The sequence below is a fragment of the Phoxinus phoxinus genome, assembly GCF_949152265.1.
Source record: "Phoxinus phoxinus genome assembly, chromosome: 11".
Taxonomy (NCBI): Eukaryota; Metazoa; Chordata; class Actinopteri; order Cypriniformes; family Leuciscidae; genus Phoxinus; species Phoxinus phoxinus.
Genome location: NC_136886.1, coordinates 360,001 through 382,500, shown reverse-complemented (window position 1 = coordinate 382,500; position 22,500 = coordinate 360,001). Strand labels below are relative to the sequence as shown.

Sequence of the window (22,500 nt, the reverse complement as noted above, 5' to 3'; positions counted from 1 at the left end):
ATTTTGATGTTCCTCCATGTTTCTGCATCACTGTCACGTGTAAATACATGATGAAGGGTTAGAGGATGTGTGTGTTACGCTGATGTGTGTGTGTGTGTGTGTGTGTGTGTGTGTGTGTGTGCGTGCAGCATGGATGGAGCTGATCTGTGTTTTGAGATTGTGAAGAGGGCCGATGCCGGGTTCGTCTACAGTGAGGCGGTGTCCAGGTGAGCATCACTTCCTGTTCACATCACACACAACCCATCTGCTTCCTGTGCTCAATCTGTGTGTGTGTGTGTGTGTGTGTGTGTTCACAGTCACTACATGCGACAGATACTTGAAGCCCTGCGCTATTGTCATGACAACAACGTCATTCACAGAGACGTCAAGGTAAGACTCGATCTCAGATTCACAATCGCAGTTTATAGCAGCTGACCCCATAACATGTTCATCTTCATCATCTTCATCATCTTCACCCCATAACATGTTCATCTTCATCATCTTTACTCATAAATCATGTTCATCTTCATCATCTTTACTCATAAATCATGTTCATCTTCATCATCTTTACTCATAAATCATCTTCATCATCTTTACTCATAAATCATGTTTATCTTCATCATCTTTACTCATAAATCATGTTCATCTTCATCATCTTTACTCATAAATCATGTTCATCTTCATCATGTTGTTCAAACACTTAGAGTTTATCTATAAGAATAACAATTGAGAAGTGAATAAACACAGAATAAGGCTTTATATTTTTATTCTCTTGTCTTATTATTTATTAATTTTATTTAGATGTGTGCATGTGATCAGCTCATGTGTGTGGTGTGTGTGAGGAGATCAGTATCCAGTGGCCCCTGACGCCCGAGGCCCACAGCAGTGTGTGCGGCGCTGGCAGCATCGGCACGCTCCCGTCATGCGGTCCGTCTGGGGGTCGAGTGGGTCGAGTGGGTCGAGTGCGATGATTGTCAGGTTGAGGCGCTGATCAGATGTGTGTGAATGTTGCTCACGACGGTCCTGAAGTCTCCGCTAGTCTCTCTGAACTGATTAACATTATTACAATGATTCCAGATCGCATGGACGCGTGGAAGCGACACACTATTCAGTGTTATGCAGTCATTTGATGACTCTCGTTTTTGAAGTTTACACGGAGATGATTACGCTTTTCAAAATGTTTAAAAACTTGCACCTTGATTTCAGAGTGTGTGTTCTCGAGCTCCAGACACTGGTGTGTGTTCTCGAGCTCCAGACACTGGTGTGTGTTCTCGAGCTCCAGACACTGGTGTGTGTTCTCCAGCTCCAGACACTGGTGTGTGTTCTCCAGCTCCAGACACTGGTGTGTGTTCTCCAGCTCCAGACACTGGTGTGTGTTCTCCAGCTCCAGACACTGGTGTGTGTTCTCCAGCTCCAGACACTGGTGTGTGTTCTCCAGCTCCAGACACTGGTGTGTGTTCTCGAGCTCCAGACACTGGTGTGTGTTCTCGAGCTCCAGACACTGGTGTGTGTTCTCGAGCTCCAGACACTGGTGTGTGTTCTCGAGCGCCAGACACTGGTGTGTGTTCTCGAGCTCCAGACACTGGTGTGTGTTCTCCAGCTCCAGACACTGGTGTGTGTTCTCCAGCTCCAGACACTGGTGTGTGTTCTCCAGCTCCAGACACTGGTGTGTGTTCTCCAGCTCCAGACACTGGTGTGTGTTCTCCAGCTCCAGACACTGGTGTGTGTTCTCGAGCTCCAGACACTGGTGTGTGTTCTCCAGCTCCAGACACTGGTGTGTGTTCTCGAGCTCCAGACACTGGTGTGTGTTCTCGAGCTCCAGACACTGGTGTGTGTTCTCCAGCTCCAGACACTGGTGTGTGTTCTCCAGCTCCAGACACTGGTGTGTGTAAATGAACGGCCAGAACACATTAAAAGTTTCTGTTTTCTGTTAGAACGGTGTAACTTTATCTGGACAATAGCTTTACTCTAGAGCTGCTGTAAAGCCGGAACACTGTGACTGTAATCTCCGGTATCTCTGTACAGCGGCTGTGAAACTCTATATTGGTAAAGCGCTGTATGAGTGAAAGTGACTCGACTTCCTCAGTTCACAGAGTTCAACAGGTGCTTTTGCTCAGCTCTATTTCCAGTGCAGTAACTCCGCTCCTCCAGTAGGGGGCGTCCTCCTCCTCTTCATGTGTGAGCCGGCTCTGCATCGCTGCTGTTTGGGGTTCTGCCACTCTGACTGTCTGCAGTGTGTCTGATGTCTTGTGTGTGTCTGAACACTAACACCAGATGTTTAGTGATCGCTTGCAGCTGTGTATCCCGCCGTGTATCCCACACATGCTCATAGAAGTGAACTTTCCCATGCAAACATCTCAAGCTAGTCATCGTTTCCCGTGCAGCGCTCACAGCCGCTGGTCAGTGTGGCTGACGCGAGAGACTCGCCGTCACTGAGTTTGATTGCGAACACTGATGTCCGCCGGCGTCGGTGTTGAGCGCAGGTTTGGAGCGGAGCGGCGTGATCAATCCCAGACTCCCGCGGGAGGAAGTTAGCACTGCGGCGGTGGAGGCGTGAGACACAGATGTCTTCCTGAACTCAGTGGTGGAGCTGTTAGTGGTAGCTGGTTCGTGTTGCACGCGGATTAGCCGCGCTAACGCCTGTATGGTGGCTTTGCGTACCGAACCCGAGAGCATGAAGTACATGACGGGGTCCAGGCAGCTGTTGAGCGCGGAGAGCAGAAGCATGACCTCGTTGGTTCGGTCCATTAGCCTCTGCGTTTCGCAGCTAACATCGCTAAGCTGGGACGATATGTAGACGGCTCTGAAGGCGTGATACGGCACGAAGCACACGGTGAAGAGTAGCGGAACCACGAACGACTTCTTAGCGGTGCGGGCGTAGCGGGAGGCGTTCGGCAGGTCTGGTTTGTCGCGCGACGCTTGCAGCAGTCGGCGTGCGATCCGTGCATACGACACTAGCAGAACCACGAACACTAGCCAGAACACGCCCACTAAGAACAGGTTAAAGTAGGCTTTCCCGCGCGCATGTTTCCTTTGCTTGTACTGGAAACACTTCCCAGGCTCCTCGTTGCCCTCGGCCAGCGCGATCATGGGAACAACCATCACTAAAGAGCAGGTCCACAGCACAACGCAGGTCACATGACTCCAGCGGCTCCCTCGTAGCCAGCGCGGCCCGCAGCCTCTCTGAGAGTCTCTCACGCCGATGATCTTCAGGTAGCGGTCCAGGCTAATGAGACCCAGCAGGGTGATGCTAACGTACATGTTCATGTAGAAGAGGTTTCCCACCGCCTTGCACATGCGCGGGCCCAGCGACCACACGTTCCCCTGGGAGTGATACATCACGCGGAAGGGAAGACATGCTAGCAGCACCAGATCCGCTATGGCTGAGTTGATGAGGAAGACGCGCACGGAGTTCCGTCGCGAGTGCAGGAAGAGGAAGACCCATAGCGCTAGCAGGTTTCCCGCCAGGCCGAAGAGGAAGATGAACGAGTATAGCACCGCTAGCGGGAGCCGTAAGCTGTCGTCCAGCACACACGAGCGGTTGTGTGTTAGCGAGGTGGCGGTGTGATCGGGCGGCCAGACGGTGGTGCTCATCGTGTTCGACGGGGTGGCGTTGCTTTGATCTCCTAGTTGGGCTGAAGTTCACGGAGTCTTTCCACTGGAACCTCCAGCTCTGGGGAGAGAGAGACACGTGTTACTGCACTGGGGAACAACAGGGGAACTCGCCCAGACCCAATGAGAGTGAAGGGTGAGGAAGCTCTGGCTCATCCGGACGAGTGTGAATTATGGTCAGGCAAACGTCCCAGAAACACACACTCTGGCTGACGGCTGGAACGCCTCGTCTCTCTCAGCAGAATTCAAGTTTCCATTCCCTTTTCTGGACGGTTTAGCTGTGTTGAATGTTTTAAGTTAAAGAAAGTTGGAATTGCTTCGCTGCTCTTTCCACCGTATAAACTGAGGAGTTAGCACTTCTTGCTTCTGTTATGAAAGTGTGTTTCGGGTCTATTGCAGTTCATGGCTCACTCTGCAGCTGCACTCTTCTTTCTCTAACTCAATCTTGCACACTGTATAGAACAATAATGATTATATGTGTATATATATATTAGTGCTGGGCAACGATTAATCACACACGTGCATGTATATATTTTAAGATTTTTATTTATTTATATATAAAATATTTATATTTATATATAATATAAATTATAAATAAATCTATACACAGTATATACATGCAAATATTTCTTAAATATATACAAGCATGTGTGTGTATTTATATATACAAAATAATGATCCACAGTACACACACATATATTATGGAAACACAAACTTTTATTTTGGATGCGATTAATCGTTGCCCAGCACTAATATATATATATATATAAATCATGTTCATCTTCATCATCGAAATTATATTTGTAAGTTATTATCAATTAGAGAGCCCAATGGTTCTTTGAGGTCAGAAAAGTAATAATGTTATTACTGCAAATATTGAGAAAAGCCACCGCAAAATCAGTAATCTTAGTAATCTTAGGCTGCAGAAATCTGATAAAGTCGCGTGACATCCTGGAGGGACTGATATATATTTGTACTCTATATTTGTAAATTCACACTTGCTTTTCTCTGTGCACTTGCGCTCTATCGGTGTTATTTCTGGTATTTATGAAGCCGTGTTTTTCTTCTGCTTGTGTTATTGTCGTTTTACGCCGCTCTGAATAAAGCCGCCTGCTAAATCAATACGTGTAAAAAGGAATAATTGTTTCTCATTTTGCATAATTTGTTTTTATTTAATATTTTTGTATTACTTGATATCTGAGCTGTAAATAGTAAAATCAAAATGTTTATTTAACAAAGTTGGATTAATCATGATTCAATTAACAGAAGGCCGTCGACATTTCATGACGTTTCTTCACACACATGATCGTGAGGACCATGTGTGCTGATTGCATACTCAAATGGTCATTTCATACATTCAGCATATTTTTAGTTGTGTTAAAATGTTTATACAGAAAGCTTTTTTTAATCTTTTTATTTTTTATATGAAACTGCCATTTTAGCGGAGCGACCTACATATCTTCTGACCGTAGTATGAAGTGTATTCATGTACGCACATACGTTTCTCTGTCTGTTTTATTAATGGCATCTGTTGAATAGCACACACACACACACACACACACACACACACACACACACACACAGTTTTGATCTCAGACACACTGATGAATTAGTGAATTCTACTCACAGTTTAGCATGTTAATTTCTTGAGTTGCACAAACCGCTGCAGCTGCACGTTCATCTCTTCAGACGGAACAGTTTCAGTCTCAGATCAGATCCGCTTTCATTCCTCCGCGAGAGTCTGATGTGTTTCTGCTTCTTCCCTTTCAAACGCTCAGAACGTCTGCAGTCGCTGCGTCTGCTCGTCCTCTCTCTCTCTCTCTCTCACACACACACTCTCTCTCTCTCTCTCTCTCTCACACACACACACTCTCTCTCTCTCTCTCTCTCTCTCGCCCGCCCGCACGCTCGCTCTCTCTCTCTCTCTCTCTCTCTCTCGCTCTCTCTCACACACACACTCTCTCTCTCTCTCTCTCTCTCTCTCTCTCTCTCTCTCTCTCTCTCTCTCTCTCTCTCTCTCTCTCTCTCTCGCTCTCTCTCACACACACACACACTCTCTCTCTCTCTCTCTCTCTCTCTCTCTCTCTCTCTCTCTCTCTCTCTCTCTCTCTCTCGCCGCACGCACGCTCACTCTCGGTGTTTGACTAAAATGTGGTTTTTGTTGAGCCGTCGCGTTAACATGGTTCCTATGAAAGGTTTGTTCCTTGTCTTCTTCTCATCTCATATTATACCACGTGAGAGTGTGTTCAGAGGTGACATGAGAACATATGTGGCTTTACGTAGGACGTGTTCACTTTCATGTGTGTGTCAAGTCAAGTCACCTTTATTTAATCACATCCAAAATAAAAGTATCAAATAAATACCTAGGGTTGTGTTTGTTTTCGTCTGCGTTCACACCAAACGCGAATATAGCGTCAAATTTGCGTTTATTGCGTCTACCGCGTTCCAAATTATTATGCAAATTGGAATTAAGTGTCATAAACATGAAATATTTAGTTTTTCAATCAAACTCATGGATTGTATTGTGTCTCTGGGCTCTTTGGATCACTGAAATCAATCTCAGACACCTGTGATAATTAGTTTGCCAGATAAGCCCAATTAAAGAAAAACTACTTAAGAAGGATGTTCCACATTATTAAGCAGGCCACAGGTTTCAAGCAATATGGGAAAGATAAAGGATCTCTCTGTTGCGGAAAAGCGTCAAATAGTGCAATGCCTTGGACAAGGTATGAAAACATTAGATATTTCACGAAAACTTAAGCGTGATCAACGTACTATGAAGAAATTTGTGGCTGATTCAGAGCACAGACGGGTTCGTGCAGATAAAGGCATAATGAGGAAGGTTACTGCCAGACAAATTCATCAGATTAAGAGAGCAGCTGCTAAAATGCCATTACAAAGCAGCAAACAGGTATTTGAAGCTGCTGGTGCCTCTGGAGTCCCGCAAACTTCAAGGTGTAGGATCCTCCAGAGGCGTGCAGTTGTGCCTAAAACTACTATTCGGCACCCCTAACCAATGCTGTCTAGCAGAAACGGTTGCAGTGGGCCCACTAATTTTCAAACAGTCTTGTTTACTGATGAGTGCCGTGCAACCCTGGATGGTCCAGATGGATGGAGTAGTGGATGGTTGGATGTCCCAATAAGGCTGTGACGTCAGCAGGGAGATGGCGGAGTCCTGTTTTGGGTCGGAATCATAGGGAGAGAGCTGGCAGACCCTTTAGGGTCCCTGAAGCTGTGAAAATGACCTTGGCAAAGTAGAGTTTCTGACTGACCACTTTCTTCCATGGTATAAAAAGAAGAACCGTGCCTTCCGTTGCAAAATCATCTTCATGCATGACAATGCACCATCTCATGCTGCAAAGAATAGCTCTGTGTCATTGGCTGCTATGGGCATAAAAGGAGAGAAACTCATGGTGTGCCCCATCCTCCCCTGACCTCAACCCTATTGAGAACCTTTGGAGCATCCTCAAGCAAAAGATCTATGAGGGTGGGAGGCAGTTTGCATCAGAACAGCAGCTCTGGGAGGATATTCTGACATCCTGCAGAGAAATTCAAGCAGAAACTCTCCTTAAACTCACAAGTTCAATGGATGCAAGAGTTGAGAATGTGATATCAGAGAAGGGGTCCTATGTTAACATGTAACTTGCCCTGTTAAGATGTGTTTGATTGAAATGGCTTTTGATTTAGTAAAAAAATATCCTTCTAATGCTGCAAATTCAACAAAATTACCATTTTCAGTTATTTACTGCCTATAAAATGTTTTCAAACTCTGTTGTGCATAATAATTTGGAACAGTGCATTTTGAGTTTTTTATTTTTTATTAAAATACTGTTTTCGTTGGGTGGTTTGTTCAATGAAATTCGACTTATAGACTATCGGTTGGTGACTTGAAAATCATACTGCCTGTCATATGCATTGACTATTTAGGAAAATCTGTGTAAAATTTAATTTGCATAATAATTTGGAACGCGGTGTAGTTGGACGCTTGAACATTTTGAATCCATTCGTGTGTCCAGAGCGAATAGGACGCACGTAAAAGCAAGCGTTTGAATGGAATTTGACGCGAATCCGCTTCTTGTGGGAGGGGCCAGTGCTAGGCGGTTCTGTTTGCAAGATGGCTGATGTTGATCGAGCATTCCTCGAGAGAGTCACCGCTCTGTCTTTGCTCTAGAGAGCAGAACAGCGGTGTAGGGTCATCGTCGCCGTTCTTGGGTCCACCAGACCCTCCGTTCCCAGTTTGGCGAGTTTCACCATTTGCTCCAGGAGCTGCGCCTGGATACTTCCGCCTGTCCCGCGCCCAGTTTGATGACCTGTTGTCCCGCATCGGAGCGAGGGTCACCCTCGGCCTCACCTAATCTATCATTTATTTTTGTTTGGATGATAAATGGAGCCAGCCTCCAAAAGTTATTAACCTGTCTGTCCAGACACGAACTAGGCTGTGTTCTTATGCACTAAAGTAAGTTGGTTGTCTTTACATTAGAATAATAATGTTTCATATAATCTAGATTAGATATGGAATAAATAGCATTCAATACAAAATTAATACTGTATGTCTCATAAATTGAAATCAAGTTTTTATGTGATAAAATATTTGCTTTGTTGTGCATTAGAACCACACCAGGTATTTAGTCATATTACAAAATAATTTATTGAGGTCAAACATATAAAATAACATTATAAACTGAAAAGCGGCCTGCCCCCGTTTATCACATCACTTCACCATGTGACAGCAGCAAGCAGGCTCCTGATTGGTTAACGTGGCGCGAGTTGACGCAAAAGTTTTTCAACTTGAGCTTCAGGCGCGAATTCGCACAAAAGCACCAAATAAAATCACTCGCGCGTAATGTGCCAGCGCTCAATTCGCATTATACGCACGAACTGGACGCGCGAATGAGGCGGATTCACATCTACCGCGCCGCACTAAACGCCTCATTCGCGTGTAAACGCGTCTTTACTTTGACTTAACATTGAAATCACTCGCGCCAGACGCTTTATTCGCGTTTGGTGTGTCGCTAAGAGAGACGACATATAAGCAGATCTAGCAGTTTTTAAGGCCTCTGTATGCAGTGATGCTTTCTTTCCATGAAATGCGAAAAACCTCTAGTTGTGTTCTCTTCCAGCTGGCTGCTCTCCTCAGGGCCGAGTGTCTTTATCTTCTTTAAGCGCAGAGGAGGACTGTGTCTAAAGTGCTGGAAAAGAGAGTCCGTAGTTTCTGTCGCAATATCGAGTTCTTCTAAGCTATCCGGGATGCTGAGATGATGAAACTGATCAGGGAGATTATTGATAAAGCAATCTTTAGTGGCAGAAGTGATCGGTCTAATATTTGTTACAGGGAGTCAGCTTTGAAGTTTACATGGGACTAGATATATATAAAATAATGTGTGTGTGTGTGTGTGTTCAGCCTCACTGTGTGCTGCTGGCCTCTAAGGAGAACTCGGCTCCTGTCAAACTGGGCGGCTTCGGCGTGGCGATTCAGCTGGGCGAGTCAGGCCTGGTGGCTGGAGGTACGTGTGTGTTTTCACCACAGGAATCATGTGTACAGGAAGTTACGAGCAAGCCCTTTGCTCCGATTTGTTCTGAAGCCCTGTCTCTCCAACCCCCCCCCCCCCCCCCCCCCCCCCTGTAGGTCGGGTAGGGACCCCTCACTTCATGGCTCCTGAGGTCGTCAAGCGCGAGCCGTACGGGAAGCCGGTGGACGTCTGGGGTTGCGGTGTCATTCTCTTCATCCTGCTGAGCGGCTGCTTGCCGTTCTACGGCACCAAGGAGCGGCGAGCGGCTGTTTGAAGCCATTGTGAAGGGAAAGTACAAGGTACCTTACCGCGTGCAGAGATGAACATACACACCTCAAAACACCACACACACGTCAGCCGGCGCGGCTAATGTCAGATCAGGGCGTTCCACTGGTGTTCTGGGGCTGAATGAGACATGTGACCACTGGACCACTACACCAGTCTCGAGCCGCACGGGTATATCTACGGGTATATAAGTGCACTCGATCAGTGCCCTATGGACTAGAGCGTAATTCAGAGAAAACAAGATTATTTTTCTGACTCTATTGGCAGATATTTGTTCTTGTTGTAAACATAAACCTTTGATTAATTTGGAACAGCCTCTGGGTGAAGTTGTTCAGTTGTGTAGTACAGTGTGTGTGTGTGTGTGTGTGTGTGTGTGTGTCAGATGAACCCTCGGCAGTGGAGTCAGATCTCCGAGAGCGCTAAAGACCTGGTGCGGCGTATGCTAATGCTGGACCCAGCCGAGAGAATCACCGTCTATGAAGCGCTCAACCACCCCTGGCTCAAGGTCTCACACACACACACACACACACACACACACACACACACACACACACACACACACACACACACACACACACGCACACACACACACACACACACACACACACACACACACACGACACACACACACACACACTCTCTCTCTCTCTCTCTCTCTCTCTCTCTCTCTCTCTCTCTCTCTCTCTCTCTCTCTCTCTCACACACACAGACACACACACACACTCTCACACTCTCTCTCTCTCTCTCTCTCTCTCTCTCTCTCACACACACAGACACACACACACACACTCTCACACTCTCTCTCTCTCTCTCTCTCTCTCTCTCTCTCTCTCTCTCTCTCTCTCTCTCTCTCTCTCTCACACACACAGACACACACACACACTCTCACACATGCACATCAATTCCTGTTTCTGACATTGGATCGCTGTATCGGGTTCAGTTCGCCTCATGTGTGTGTGTGTGTGTGTGTGTGTGTGTGTGTGTATGTGTGTGTGTGTGTGTGTAGGAGAGAGATCGCTACTCGTACAAGATCCACCTTCCCGAGACAGTGGAGCAACTGAGGAAGTTCAACGCTCGGAGGAAACTCAAGGTATTTACTGTCATCACACACACACACACACACACACACACACACACACACACACACACACACACACACACACACACACACACACACACACACACACACACACTCAGTGTTCGATACTAATAATCCTGAAATTGAGCCGCGTCTCATTCAACTCTTTAACCCTGTTCACCAAAAAAACATCTTATATTTGTAAAAACACAGGAAGTAACAGGAAAATACACACGTCACATGATCCGCACACATGCAGAAGTGTGTTATGAAGTGTGTTATGAAGTGTGTTATGAAGTGTTATGAAGTGTGTTATGAAGTGTGTTATGAAGTGTGTTATGTAGTGTGTTATGAAGTGTGTTATGAAGTGTGTTATGAAGTGTGTTATGTAGTGTGTTATGAAGTGTGTTATGAAGCGTGTTATGAAGTGTGTTATGAAGTGTGTTATGTAGTGTGTTATGTAGTGTGTTATGAAGTGTGTTATGAAGTGTGTTATGAAGTGTGTTATGAAGTGTGTTATGAAGTGTGTTATGTAGTGTGTTATGAAGTGTGTTATGAAGTGTGTTATGTAGTGTGTTATGAAGTGTGTTATGAAGTGTGTTATGAAGTGTGTTATGAAGTGTGTTATGAAGCGTGTTATGAAGTGTGTTATGAAGTTCAGTGTGTTATGAAGTGTGTTATGAAGTGTGTTATGAAGTGTGTTATGAAGTGTGTTATGTAGTGTGTTATGAAGTGTGTTATGAAGTGTGTTATTCAGTGTGTTATGAAGTGTGTTATGTAGTGTGTTAACTAGTGTGTTATGAAGTGTGTTATGAAGTGTGTTATGAAGTGTGTTATGAAGTGTGTTATGCAGTGTGCTATGAAGTGTGTTATGAAGTGTGTTATGCAGTGTGTTATGAAGTGTGTTATGTAGTGTGTTATGAAGTGTGTTATGTAGTGTGTTATGTAGTGTGTTATGAAGTGTGTTGTGAAGTGTGTTATGTAGTGTGTTATGAAGTGTGTTATGAAGTGTGTTGTGAAGTGTGTTATGCAGTGTGTTATGAAGTGTGTTATGAAGTGTGTTATGCAGTGTGTTATGAAGTGTGTTATGTAGTGTGTTATGAAGTGTGTTATGTAGTGTGTTATGTAGTGTGTTATGAAGTGTGTTGTGAAGTGTGTTATTCAGTGAATCTGCTGATCAGGAGCAGTGGCGTTAGAGTTTGGGTTTAGTGTGTTATGAAGTGTGTTATGAAGTGTGTTATGAAGTGTGTTATGAAGTGTGTTATGCAGTGTGTTATGAAGTGTGTTATGAAGTGTGTTATGCAGTGTGTTATGAAGTGTGTTATGTAGTGTGTTATGAAGTGTGTTATGTAGTGTGTTATGTAGTGTGTTATGAAGTGTGTTGTGAAGTGTGTTATTCAGTGAATCTGCTGATCAGGAGCAGTGGCGTTAGAGTTTGGGTTTAGTGTGTTATGAAGTGTGTTATGAAGTGTGTTATGAAGTGTGTTATGAAGTGTGTTATGAAGTGTGTTATGAAGTGTGTTATGAAGTGTGTTATGTAGTGTGTTATGTAGTGTGTTATGAAGTGTGTTATGAAGTGTGTTATTCAGTGAATCTGCTGATCAGGAGCAGTGGCGTTAGGGTTTGGGTTTAAGTGTGTTATGAAGTGTGTTATGAAGTGTGTTATGTAGTGTGTTATGAAGTGTGTTATTCAGTGAATCTGCTGATCAGGAGCAGTGGCGTTAGGGTTTGGGTTTAGTGTGTTATGTAGTGTGTTATGTAGTGTGTTATGAAGTGTGTTATGAAGTGTGTTATTCAGTGAATCTGCTGATCAGGAGCAGTGGCGTTACACAGTCGAACTCTTCCACACTTCTGGTAGTTTCAGGTCAGCGCGAGTAAAGTTCTCATTGACAGACTCGCACTGCCACATGAAAGCACAGGATGTTGTTCTAATACTTCAAACGTTTAGTCAGGTCTGTGACTGTTTGAGGCCAGAAGAATAGAGAGATGTGTGTGTGTGTGTGTGTAAAGGTGACGACGAGTGGTTTGACACGATCTCTGGAAGGCAAATGTCAAATGTCTGTGGTTTAGAAGAATGATTTGATCAAATAATCTGCATAATGAATAAAATAAAGAGATTTGTGTGTGTGTGTGTGTGATTGACAGGGTGCCGTCCTCGCTGCCGTCTCCAGTCACAAGTTCAACTCGTTCTACGGCGACCCTCCCGAAGACCTGCACGATTTCTCCGAGGACCCCACGTCTTCAGGTGCGTCCCCTCAGCGTGCGCTCCAGTCATCTCTGATCTGTGTCTGGCTCATCAGTCAGTGTGAGAGTCTGGAGCTGGTCATGTGACCTCGAGAGAAGCTGCGCTGGGAAAACCGTCTCAGAATCCCGCTTTCCTGTAGATCACATGATGAACGGCATCATCAGGCTTCAGATCTTCAGGATTATGACATACTTTACAATAAGGACCCATTTTACCTTCAGTTTACTGCATTAGTTTACACGAGCTAGCAGTGAACAATAATTCTGCAGCATTTATTATATTAGTTCAAATTAATTTCAACATTTGCTAATGCGTTATTCATCAAAAGTTGCATTAGATTGTATTAGCATTGTGAAGTAACATGAACAAACGATTAACAATTGCATTTTTATTAACTAACATTGACAGATTATTACATTTTCTACAAATACATTGCTTAGTGTTATTTAAATACATATTTTAACATGAACTGAGAATGAACAATTATTTCTACAGCATTTATTAATTTCAGTTCATGTTAATTTCAACATTTACTAATACATTTTCTAAATCAAAAGTTGTATCTGTTAATAGAGCTGACATGAACTAACAATGAACATAAGTGAATTTTTATGTATTAATATTAACATAGGTTAATAGACACTGTTACAAATGTTTTGCTCTTTGTTTGTTAATGTTATAATTATGGCATAATGAACAATAATAATAGCTAATGGGACCTTATTGTAAAGTGTCACCGAACACAATAATGATGTTCGCTTTATGGTTCTGTGGATATGAATTATCATTGAGATGTAAATGTTAAGCAGGAGATCTGTCGACTGATGCTGTGATTACACCGGAACTGCAGATACTAATATCACAAGATGAACTGATCTGTTAATACTCACACATAAGGGACTTTCTAGAATTACAACATTATAATAATACATTTTTTTTATGAGACAATTATGTTTCTACTTGTTTTTTATTTTATTTTATATAAACATTGAAATGGTGGCTGTCATTGTCATGGATTAAATATGGGTAACATTTTACAGTCAGGTTCATTAGTTAACATTAGTTAACGAACTAAGAATGAGCAATACTAAAAGTTAATAATACTTTCAACATTTACTACATTATAAAAACCAAAGGTTGTATTAGTGAACATGAGTTACTGCACTGTGAGCTAACATGAACACACAATGCACAGCTGTATTATTATCAACTAACATTAACAAAGATGAACAAACACTGTAATGAATGTATTGCTCATGGTTAGATCATGTAAATACATAAACTCATGTTAACTACTGAACCTCACTGTAGAGTTTCATATCACTGTGATCCCGGGACAGGAGCCGCTGCAGTTTCACTCCCTCAGCAACAGAACCGCTCAGACTGAGTCATGACTGTAGGGTTGAAGATATCCGCTCGTCAACATAATCAAGCTCGTTTGATTTATAGCACTGTTCCAAACACATCAGTTCACAGTGCTGTACAGGCTCACACAAATCAGAAATAAGAGAGAGGAGATACATGTACAAGTAAAATACAAGAAGAAAAAGGATTATTAAAATAATCTAAACATTAAAGTAAAAATACTCGAGTATAGCGGCGGGAAATATCGGCTCGGGAGAATCTGCTCTACACAGGACAGAGTAACGGCGGATATCGCTCACATACATGTTTCTGACGCCGTAGTTAAGGCGGCAGCGTGTGTTGCTCAGTTCCAAAGTGCTGCGGGAAACCCTGACTAGTGCAGGTGTAATGTGCTCTCTGATTGGCCAGAGTTCAGGATCAGGTGTGGATGGCTGCAGTCTCTGATTGGCCAGAGTTCAGGATCAGGTGTGGGTGGCTGCAGTCTCTGATTGGCCAGAGTTCAGGATCAGGTGTGGGTGGCTGCAGTCTCTGATTGGCCAGAAAGGAGGTCATCACAATAGTCAAGTCTGCTGGTTATAAATGTGTGCATTGATTTTTCTGTATTGCTCAAAGAAAGGAATGGTCTCATTTTAGCAATGTTCTTTAGATGATAAAAGTTTTTTGCCATTTTGCTGGGGTTTATTCCCAGGATATTGAGTTTAGGGGTCAGTGTTTCCCTCTTGGTTGAGTTTTAAAGTTTGCGACATCCGGTCTTTTATGTCTTGGATGCAGTTAGCAGGTGAATCAGTTTGCCCAGTGTCATCAGGAGACACAGCTACACACACACACACCAGTGATAAACTGTGTGTCGTCAGCGTAGCTGAGAGAGAGATGGCCGAGAGGTAACATACAGAGATTAAAAAGTAGTCGATTAAGAATATAGGAAAATAAGTATCGATTAAAATCAAGAACTCCATATTTGTAACCCAGCCGTAGCAGGAAGTGTGGAGTGTGTTCTGCTTACGGATGGCTAATGCTAGGGTTGCTCTAGCGGGGGCATCAGCGGGGCTAACGCAGAGGAAGTGCCGTATTGAGAAACACAGACACTTCTCCATCGCAGAATTAGCTCTCACTTCCTGTGACTGTGGTTTCGTCGTCGCTGTTCTACTTCTGAGCGCAAGCCGAGTGTGTGTACAACCACACTGACATCACTGCCCTCGGCTTTACATCCACTGTTCATCATCACACACTCAACATCGGCACATTTCTGTCAATGCAGAGAAATACTCTTCCGTGTAATAATATCTTCTGACTGGACTTTGAAATTGACAGAGAAATTCTGCCCATGAAGCAAAAAGTTTGTTCCTGTCAAGAGCTGCTGATCCACAGTGTTTCTGTGTCCCGCTCACTGCACACTGCACACTACACACTTCACACTAAACTCTGCACACTGCACACTACACACTAAACACTACACTCTGCACACTACACACTGCACACTAAACTCTACACACTGCCCACTACACACTAAACTCTGCACACTGCACACTTCACACTACACTCTGCACACTACACACTGCACACTAAACTCTACACACTGCCCACTACACACTAAACTCTGCACACTAAACTCTACACACTACACACTGCCCACTAAACTCTGCACACTGCACACTACACACTACACACTAAACTCTGCACACTGCACACTAAACTCTGCACACTACACACTAAACTCTGCACACTGCACACTAAACACTGCACACTAAACTCTACACACTGCACACTACACACTAAACACTACACACTAAACTCTGCACACTACACACTGCCCACTAAACTCTGCACACTGCACACTAAACTCTACACACTACACACTGCCCACTAAACTCTGCACACTGCACACTACACACTGCACACTACACACACTACTTCAGAAACTTTAGGCATTATTCCACTAAAACACACTAGCGTACCACAGTGTCACATTGCATTGCATGTTTATTACAATTGTACATTCAGTTTTGTGTAGAAATGTCTGATCAGATTTTATATATTTTTGGAGATGGTGGCGGATGACGAGGAGTGCATTGCATTGTGGGATAGAGTGTCTCTGTGTACTGCAGACGCTCAGTCCCCGATATACTCACAGCCAAGTTCTGCTTCCTTCATGGCGTAGGGGAAAACGGAACTGAAAAACCTTTATCTGAGATTCAGACTCTTCAGTCTCGTGACGTTTATTTATACAGCACTTTATACAGTAGATTGCTTTAGTGCTCTTCGCTCAAAAAAAGACAAATTTAAAAAAAAAAAAAATTTTCTTCTTCTTTGGAATGGTACGAAACTTGGTAAAGGTTTTGGCACTTGATTGGAACATGATTCGAACAGGTCATTGGAAATGAACAGGAGTCGAGTTTCCTCTAGTGGAGGCGTTTGGTACTGCAGCCGAACAGCATCTCACTGAGAGATCATTACTGAGATATCAGCCTCACATCTGGGACACAACTTGTTTAGATTTATGGCTTTGATTTTCTTGCAGTTTTAGAGTAAAATGTGATTTTGAAAATTATATATTTCAAATCAAAATTGAAAATAGTATGTTTGCACATTTTTTATAACAATAAACGTAAAATTCTGTCATTTCTGAGCGCCACGCGATGAACACCGCGGGTTAACGCTGCAGCTTTACCGCATATTATACATGAAACAGTGCCGGCGTCTCTTTCAGACCCGCAGCTGCAGTTTCTGCTGTAAAGCGTCTGTGTGTTCATGATTTCAATCGGACCTTGACGGACTGAACAGAAGAAATGCACCAGAGAAGAAGGCGGGGCCTCAGAGACACACCCACCTATTACATCATCGCCACGGACCAATAGGAGCTCAGAGGAGTTTAGAACAGTGAACGTTTCCGGAAGTTTCAAACACCTGAAAAAACTCTTGTTTTTTCCTGATTTTGTTCTAAATGAATTGGCTGAAGTATATCGGGGTCTCAGTATACTGGTGTGTTCTGTGTGTGTGTCTCTTCCAGTAATCTGAGTTGTTGTTGTTGTTTCTAACGCTGCCTGTACTGTAGGATTGCTTGCTGCAGAAAGTAGGTATCCCAGCAGCCTTTGCTTGCCACCCAAACAACACCTTCATCTTCATCTTCATCTGCTGTCTTGCATGTTTCTGAGTGCCATCATCGTTTTCCACTGAAACACTTGATCAGACGCGACTCAAGACAATATAAGCCACGATTCCCCTCATTTCCTGCACACACGCACACACACACACACACACACACACACACACACACACACACACACACACACACGTTGAGCTTCAGGGGCGTCTCAGCAGCTTCAGGGCTTCCATGACGCGTCTGTTTCTGTGTTCATGCACATTCACAGAGTGAGCAGTGAGCGGGTGTGTGTGTGGCTGATGTGTGTGTGTGTGTGTGTGTGTTCAGGGGCCGTGTCTCAGGTGCTGGACAGTCTGGAGGAGATTCATGCACTGACGGACTGCAGTGAGAAAGATCTGGACTTCCTGCACAGCGTCTTCCAGGACCAACATCTGCACACACTGCTGGATGTGAGTTGGACTGGTGCACACACACACACACACACACACACACACACACACCAGTGATGCGCGGGTCAATGTATAAACAACCCGCACCTGACCAACGTTTTCAACTAACCCGCCCGCAACTCGGACTGCAAAAAAAAGAATGAAAATATTGTACCCGACCCGCTTGTATGATATCGCCAGTGTTTTGTAATAAAGGCTTGATTTATTCATTTATTTAGTTTCATTTTCTTACAATTAAGATGCTGCATGTGTGTATCCAGTCTAATCGCAGTGTGCGTCTCTCCCCGACTTTCCCAACAAACCCCCTCTCTCAGAACATACATAAACTGACATTACTGAGCTATATGCGTTTAAAAGTAGCCTATTAAAGGATTAGTTCACTTTTAAAAAAACTTTTGCTGATAGTTTCCTCACCCCGATGTCATCAAGATGTCCATGTCTTTCTTTTTTCAGTGGAAAGGAAATGAAGGTTTTTGATGAACACATTTCTCCATATAATGTACTTCATTGGCGACCAAACGGGTCAAGGTCCAGATGACAGTGTCAGCGCCGCTTCAACGGGCTTTAAACGACACCAGACGATGAATACGGCTCTTATCTAGCGAAACCATCGTCATTTCACACATAAATAATAAAGTTTAAGTTTTATAAGCACAAGCGCTCGCCTTGCTCTGTTCTGTGATGCGCGTTTGTGACGTCACGTAATACGCAGTTACGCTGTAAAGGTCACGCTTGACGAGTCAGTGTTTACAGATGTGCGGGAGGAGGACCATACACACATATTCAAATGTCTTTGTGTCAGTTTATCGTTTAAAATGCCCATCTCGTGTGTGTATCCTGGTGCTGGAATATTAAAAAGCCTAAAAGAACATTTTCGTCAGGACAGAAATGTTTTACTTTTCACAGAAGCGCGACCTTTACAGCGTAACTGCGTATCACGTGACGAACGCGCATCACAGAACAGAGCAAGGCGAGCGCTTGTGCTTATAAAACTTAAACTTTATTATTTATGTGTGAAATGACGATGGTTTCGCTAGATAAGAGCCGTATTCATCGTCTGGTGTCGTTTAAAGCCCGTTGAAGCGGCGCTGACACTGTCATCTGGACCTTGACCCGTTTGGTCGCCAATGAAGTACATTATATGGAGAAATGTGTTCATCAAAAACCTTCATTTCCTTTCCACTGAAGACAGAAAGACATGGACATCTTGGAGGACATCGGGGTGAGGAAACTATCAGCAAAAGTTTTTTTTAAAGTGAACTAATCCTTTAAAATGGCACAATGGCATTGCTCAGTTCAACGTGTTGGAAATCAGCCATTTTGTCCCGCGTCAGCTTTTATTCAAGAGTTAATAACGCTCGACATTCAAAAGGTGCACACTCATCACTGAATCTGGAGAACCAGACGATCCTGCAGGGTTTCACAGACGCCTCATGATGATGATGATGATGATGGAAAGTAAAGTTGAGCCGTCAGCTGCGCACAGCGGGAGTTTTGAAGACGGCACATTTGACTAGCGTCTAGACAGTGGGTAGAGTGTGTGTGTGTCACTACATGACAAGATTCATGAGAGTCTGACACGCCACTGCCATTCAAACTTACTGTAATTGTAATTTAATGGATGACTAATAATTAAACAGACAAACAACATGCAGCATCAGCTTATAAACGTGTTTCTGTCATGATTTACACTCTTTATTTTGAGTCAGTGTGTGTGTGTGTGTGTGTGTGTGTGAGAGAGAGAGATTGATGTGTGTGTGTGTGTGAGAGAGAGAGAGATTGATGTGTGTGAGTGTGTGTGTGTGTGAGAGAGAGATTGATGTGTGTGTGTGAGAGAGATTGATGTGTGTGTGTGTGTGTGTGTGTGAGAGAGAGAGATTGATGTGTGTGTGTGTGTGTGTGTGTGTGAGAGAGAGAGATTGATGTGTGTGTGTGTGTGTGTGTGTGTGTGTGTGTGAGAGAGAGATATTGATGTGTGTGTGTTTGTGTGTGTGAGAGAGAGAGAGATTGATGTGTGTGTGTGTGTGTGTGAGAGAGAGAGAGAGATTGACGTGTGTGTGTGTGTGTGTGTGTGTGTGTGAGAGAGAGATTGATGTGTTTGTGTGTTTCTGGTTCTTGTGTTGATGGTCATGTGACTGATGAACTGAACGGACTGTGTTCCAGCTGTATGATAAGATCAACACGCGCTCGTCGCCTCAGATCAGGAATCCTCCCAGCGACGCCGTCCAGAGAGCCAAAGAGGTGTGTGACACACACACACACACACACACACACACACACACACACACACACGCGTGCTCATGATCATCTGTGTTTAATGGATCAGAGCTCGAGTGTGTCTGATGGTTTAATGATGCTCTTTAATTACTGGCCTGTGCTAGTGACTCTACAGAATCATGTGACCAATGACATCATAAATAATAGTTTCCATGAACAGGACAAAAGCAGACGTTGTGATCAGGGTTTGAAATGAACACTCGCCAAATGCGGGTAAAATAATCTGGCGGGAAACGCTGTCAATCACGAGCCAGTTTGGCGTGTTACTCATTATTTACTCACGTTGCTGAGTCATGATATATTAAATAATGCAGCGTATTGCTCAGTCTGCTCATATCTGGCTGACTTGAACACACACTCACTGCACAACAGATAACGGCGCTGGTTCATCAGCCCTGCAGCACTAGCGGAGATCAAGCCGCGTCTGCATCCACATGTTCTGATGTTCTTCACTGTATCGGTCTGTCCACATAAAGCACATGTTTGGTGATGAGTATGAAAGAGGAAGAGGAGCTTATTTATATAAGCTGTGATGATGTACATATTTTTTATTTTAATTTTTTTTGACTAGTAGAAGTTCTGAATGGCCGGTAACTTAAATAATTTGTAGCCAAATTGGCCGATGAGTGAAAAAGTTAATTTCAAACCCTGTTGTGAATGAACTGGTGTTTCCAGCGCCGGACTCATATGTAAATCTCCTGCACTGAGGTCATGTGATGTCCGGTCTCTGCAGGTGCTGGAGACGCTGTCCTGTTACTCTGAGAACATGGAGGCCAAAGAGCTGAAGAGAATCCTCACGCAGCCACACTTCATGGTGAGTCTCTAAACCACAGCGGTTCCTGTTCACACACACCCATCTTCACACTCATCTTCACACTCGCTTCTCTGCTGTCAGTCACTTACGGTCAATGTCACAGAAAATATTTCACACCAAAATCAGTCGCATAATTCACTGGATTTTGTATTTTCTCATTATTTCATGTTTAAACTGTAAACTCTTATTACTGTAATACAGTCATGAAACTCGAACCAGTCATTAATTACTAAAATCAGTATTATATTCACTAGCATGATGTATACTTAATGAAAAAAAAAACAAGACTGTACTAAAGTACTTGTGTAATACTCAATGTAACCCTCTGGTGCTCTTCACGTGTCGCTCAAAAATGAGTTAGGGTTAGGGTTTATCACTACTCCACTAATACTCCACTAATACTCCACTACTCCACTAATACTCCACTAATACTCCACTACTCCACTAATACTCCACTAATACTCCACTACTCCACTAATACTCCACTAATACTCCACTACTCCACTACTCCACTAATACTCCACTACTCCACTAATACTCCACTAATACTCCACTACTCCACTAATACTCCACTACTCCACTTATGCTCCACTACTCCACTAATACTCCACTAATACTCCACTACTCCACTAATACTCCACTACTCCACTTATGCTCCACTACTCCACTAATACTCCACTTATGCTCCACTACTCCACTAATACTCCACTACTCCACTAATACTCCACTACTCCACTAATACTCCACTAATACTCCACTACTCCACTAATACTCCACTACTCCACTAATACTCCACTACTCCACTAATACTCCACTAATTTTCCACTACTCCACTAATACTCCACTACTCCACTAATACTCCACTACTCCACTAATACTCCACTACTCCACTAATACTCCACTACTCCACTTATGCTCCACTACTCCACTAATACTCCACTAATACTCCACTACTCCACTTATGCTCCACTACTCCACTAATACTCCACTTATGCTCCACTACTCCACTAATACTCCACTACTCCACTAATACTCCACTACTCCACTTATGCTCCACTACTCCACTAATACTCCAATACTCCACTAATACTCCACTTATGCTCCACTACTCCACTAATACTCCACTAATACTCCACTACTCCACTAATACTCCACTACTCCACTAATACTCCACTACTCCACTAATACTCCACTTATGCTTTACTACTCCACTAATACTCCACTACTCCACTAATACTCCACTACTCCACTTATGCTCCACTACTCCACTTATGCTCCACTACTCCACTAATACTCCACTAATACTCCACTTATGCTCCACTACTCCACTTATGCTCCACTACTCCACTAATACTCCACTTATGCTCCACTACTCCACTAATACTCCACTACTCCACTAATACTCCACTACTCCACTAATACTCCACTTATGCTCCACTACTCCACTAATACTCCACTACTCCACTTATGCTCCACTACTCCACTAATACTCCACTAATACTCCACTACTCCACTAATACTCCACTACTCCACTTATGCTCCACTAATACTCCACTACTCCACTAATACTCCACTTATGCTCCACTACTCCACTGATACTCTGCTATTACTACGCTAATACTCCACTAATACTCCACTAATACTCCACTAATACTCCACTACTCCACTTATGCTCCACTACTCCACTAATACTCCACTAATACTCCACTACTCCACTAATACTCCACTACTCCACTTATGCTCCACTAATACTCCACTACTCCACTAATACTCCACTTATGCTCCA

At 43.7% G+C, this 22,500-nt stretch overlaps 2 protein-coding genes across 3 annotated transcripts in view; one reads left to right on the top strand and one right to left on the bottom strand.

Moving 5' to 3' along the window:
- The window catches only part of caskb (calcium/calmodulin-dependent serine protein kinase b), a 58,802-nt gene that overhangs the window by 12,314 nt on the left and 23,988 nt on the right, over positions 1–22,500 (top strand). The window contains 12 exon segments of the mRNA XM_079627303.1: positions 129–206; positions 297–369; positions 8,993–9,095; positions 9,218–9,360; positions 9,362–9,400; positions 9,769–9,891; positions 10,393–10,476; positions 12,610–12,709; positions 17,127–17,144; positions 17,502–17,623; positions 19,787–19,864; positions 20,634–20,714. Coding sequence (XP_079483429.1) covers positions 129–206; positions 297–369; positions 8,993–9,095; positions 9,218–9,360; positions 9,362–9,400; positions 9,769–9,891; positions 10,393–10,476; positions 12,610–12,709; positions 17,127–17,144; positions 17,502–17,623; positions 19,787–19,864; positions 20,634–20,714 — 1,042 coding nt within the window.
- Positions 730–5,425, bottom strand: gpr34a (G protein-coupled receptor 34a). Of its 2 annotated transcripts, XR_013799625.1 has the most exons (3): positions 5,219–5,425; positions 1,482–3,652; positions 730–1,264 (listed from the first exon to the last, which is right to left on the bottom strand). XR_013799625.1 is itself a non-coding variant. In XM_079629522.1 (2 exons), exon 2 carries the CDS (start codon positions 3,571–3,573, stop codon positions 2,380–2,382), a length of 1,194 nt encoding a protein of 397 aa, XP_079485648.1. In that variant the 5' UTR covers positions 3,574–3,652; positions 5,219–5,398; the 3' UTR covers positions 730–2,379. The 2 variants fall into 2 exon arrangements, 1 of the variants encoding a protein (XP_079485648.1); XM_079629522.1 differs by having other exon boundaries at positions 730–3,652; positions 5,219–5,398.

Bases quoted from the DNA above. Each gene is read 5' to 3' on its own strand.
- gpr34a (XM_079629522.1), bottom strand. From the start codon at position 3,573: ATGAGCACCACCGTCTGGCCGCCCGATCACACCGCCACCTCGCTAACA.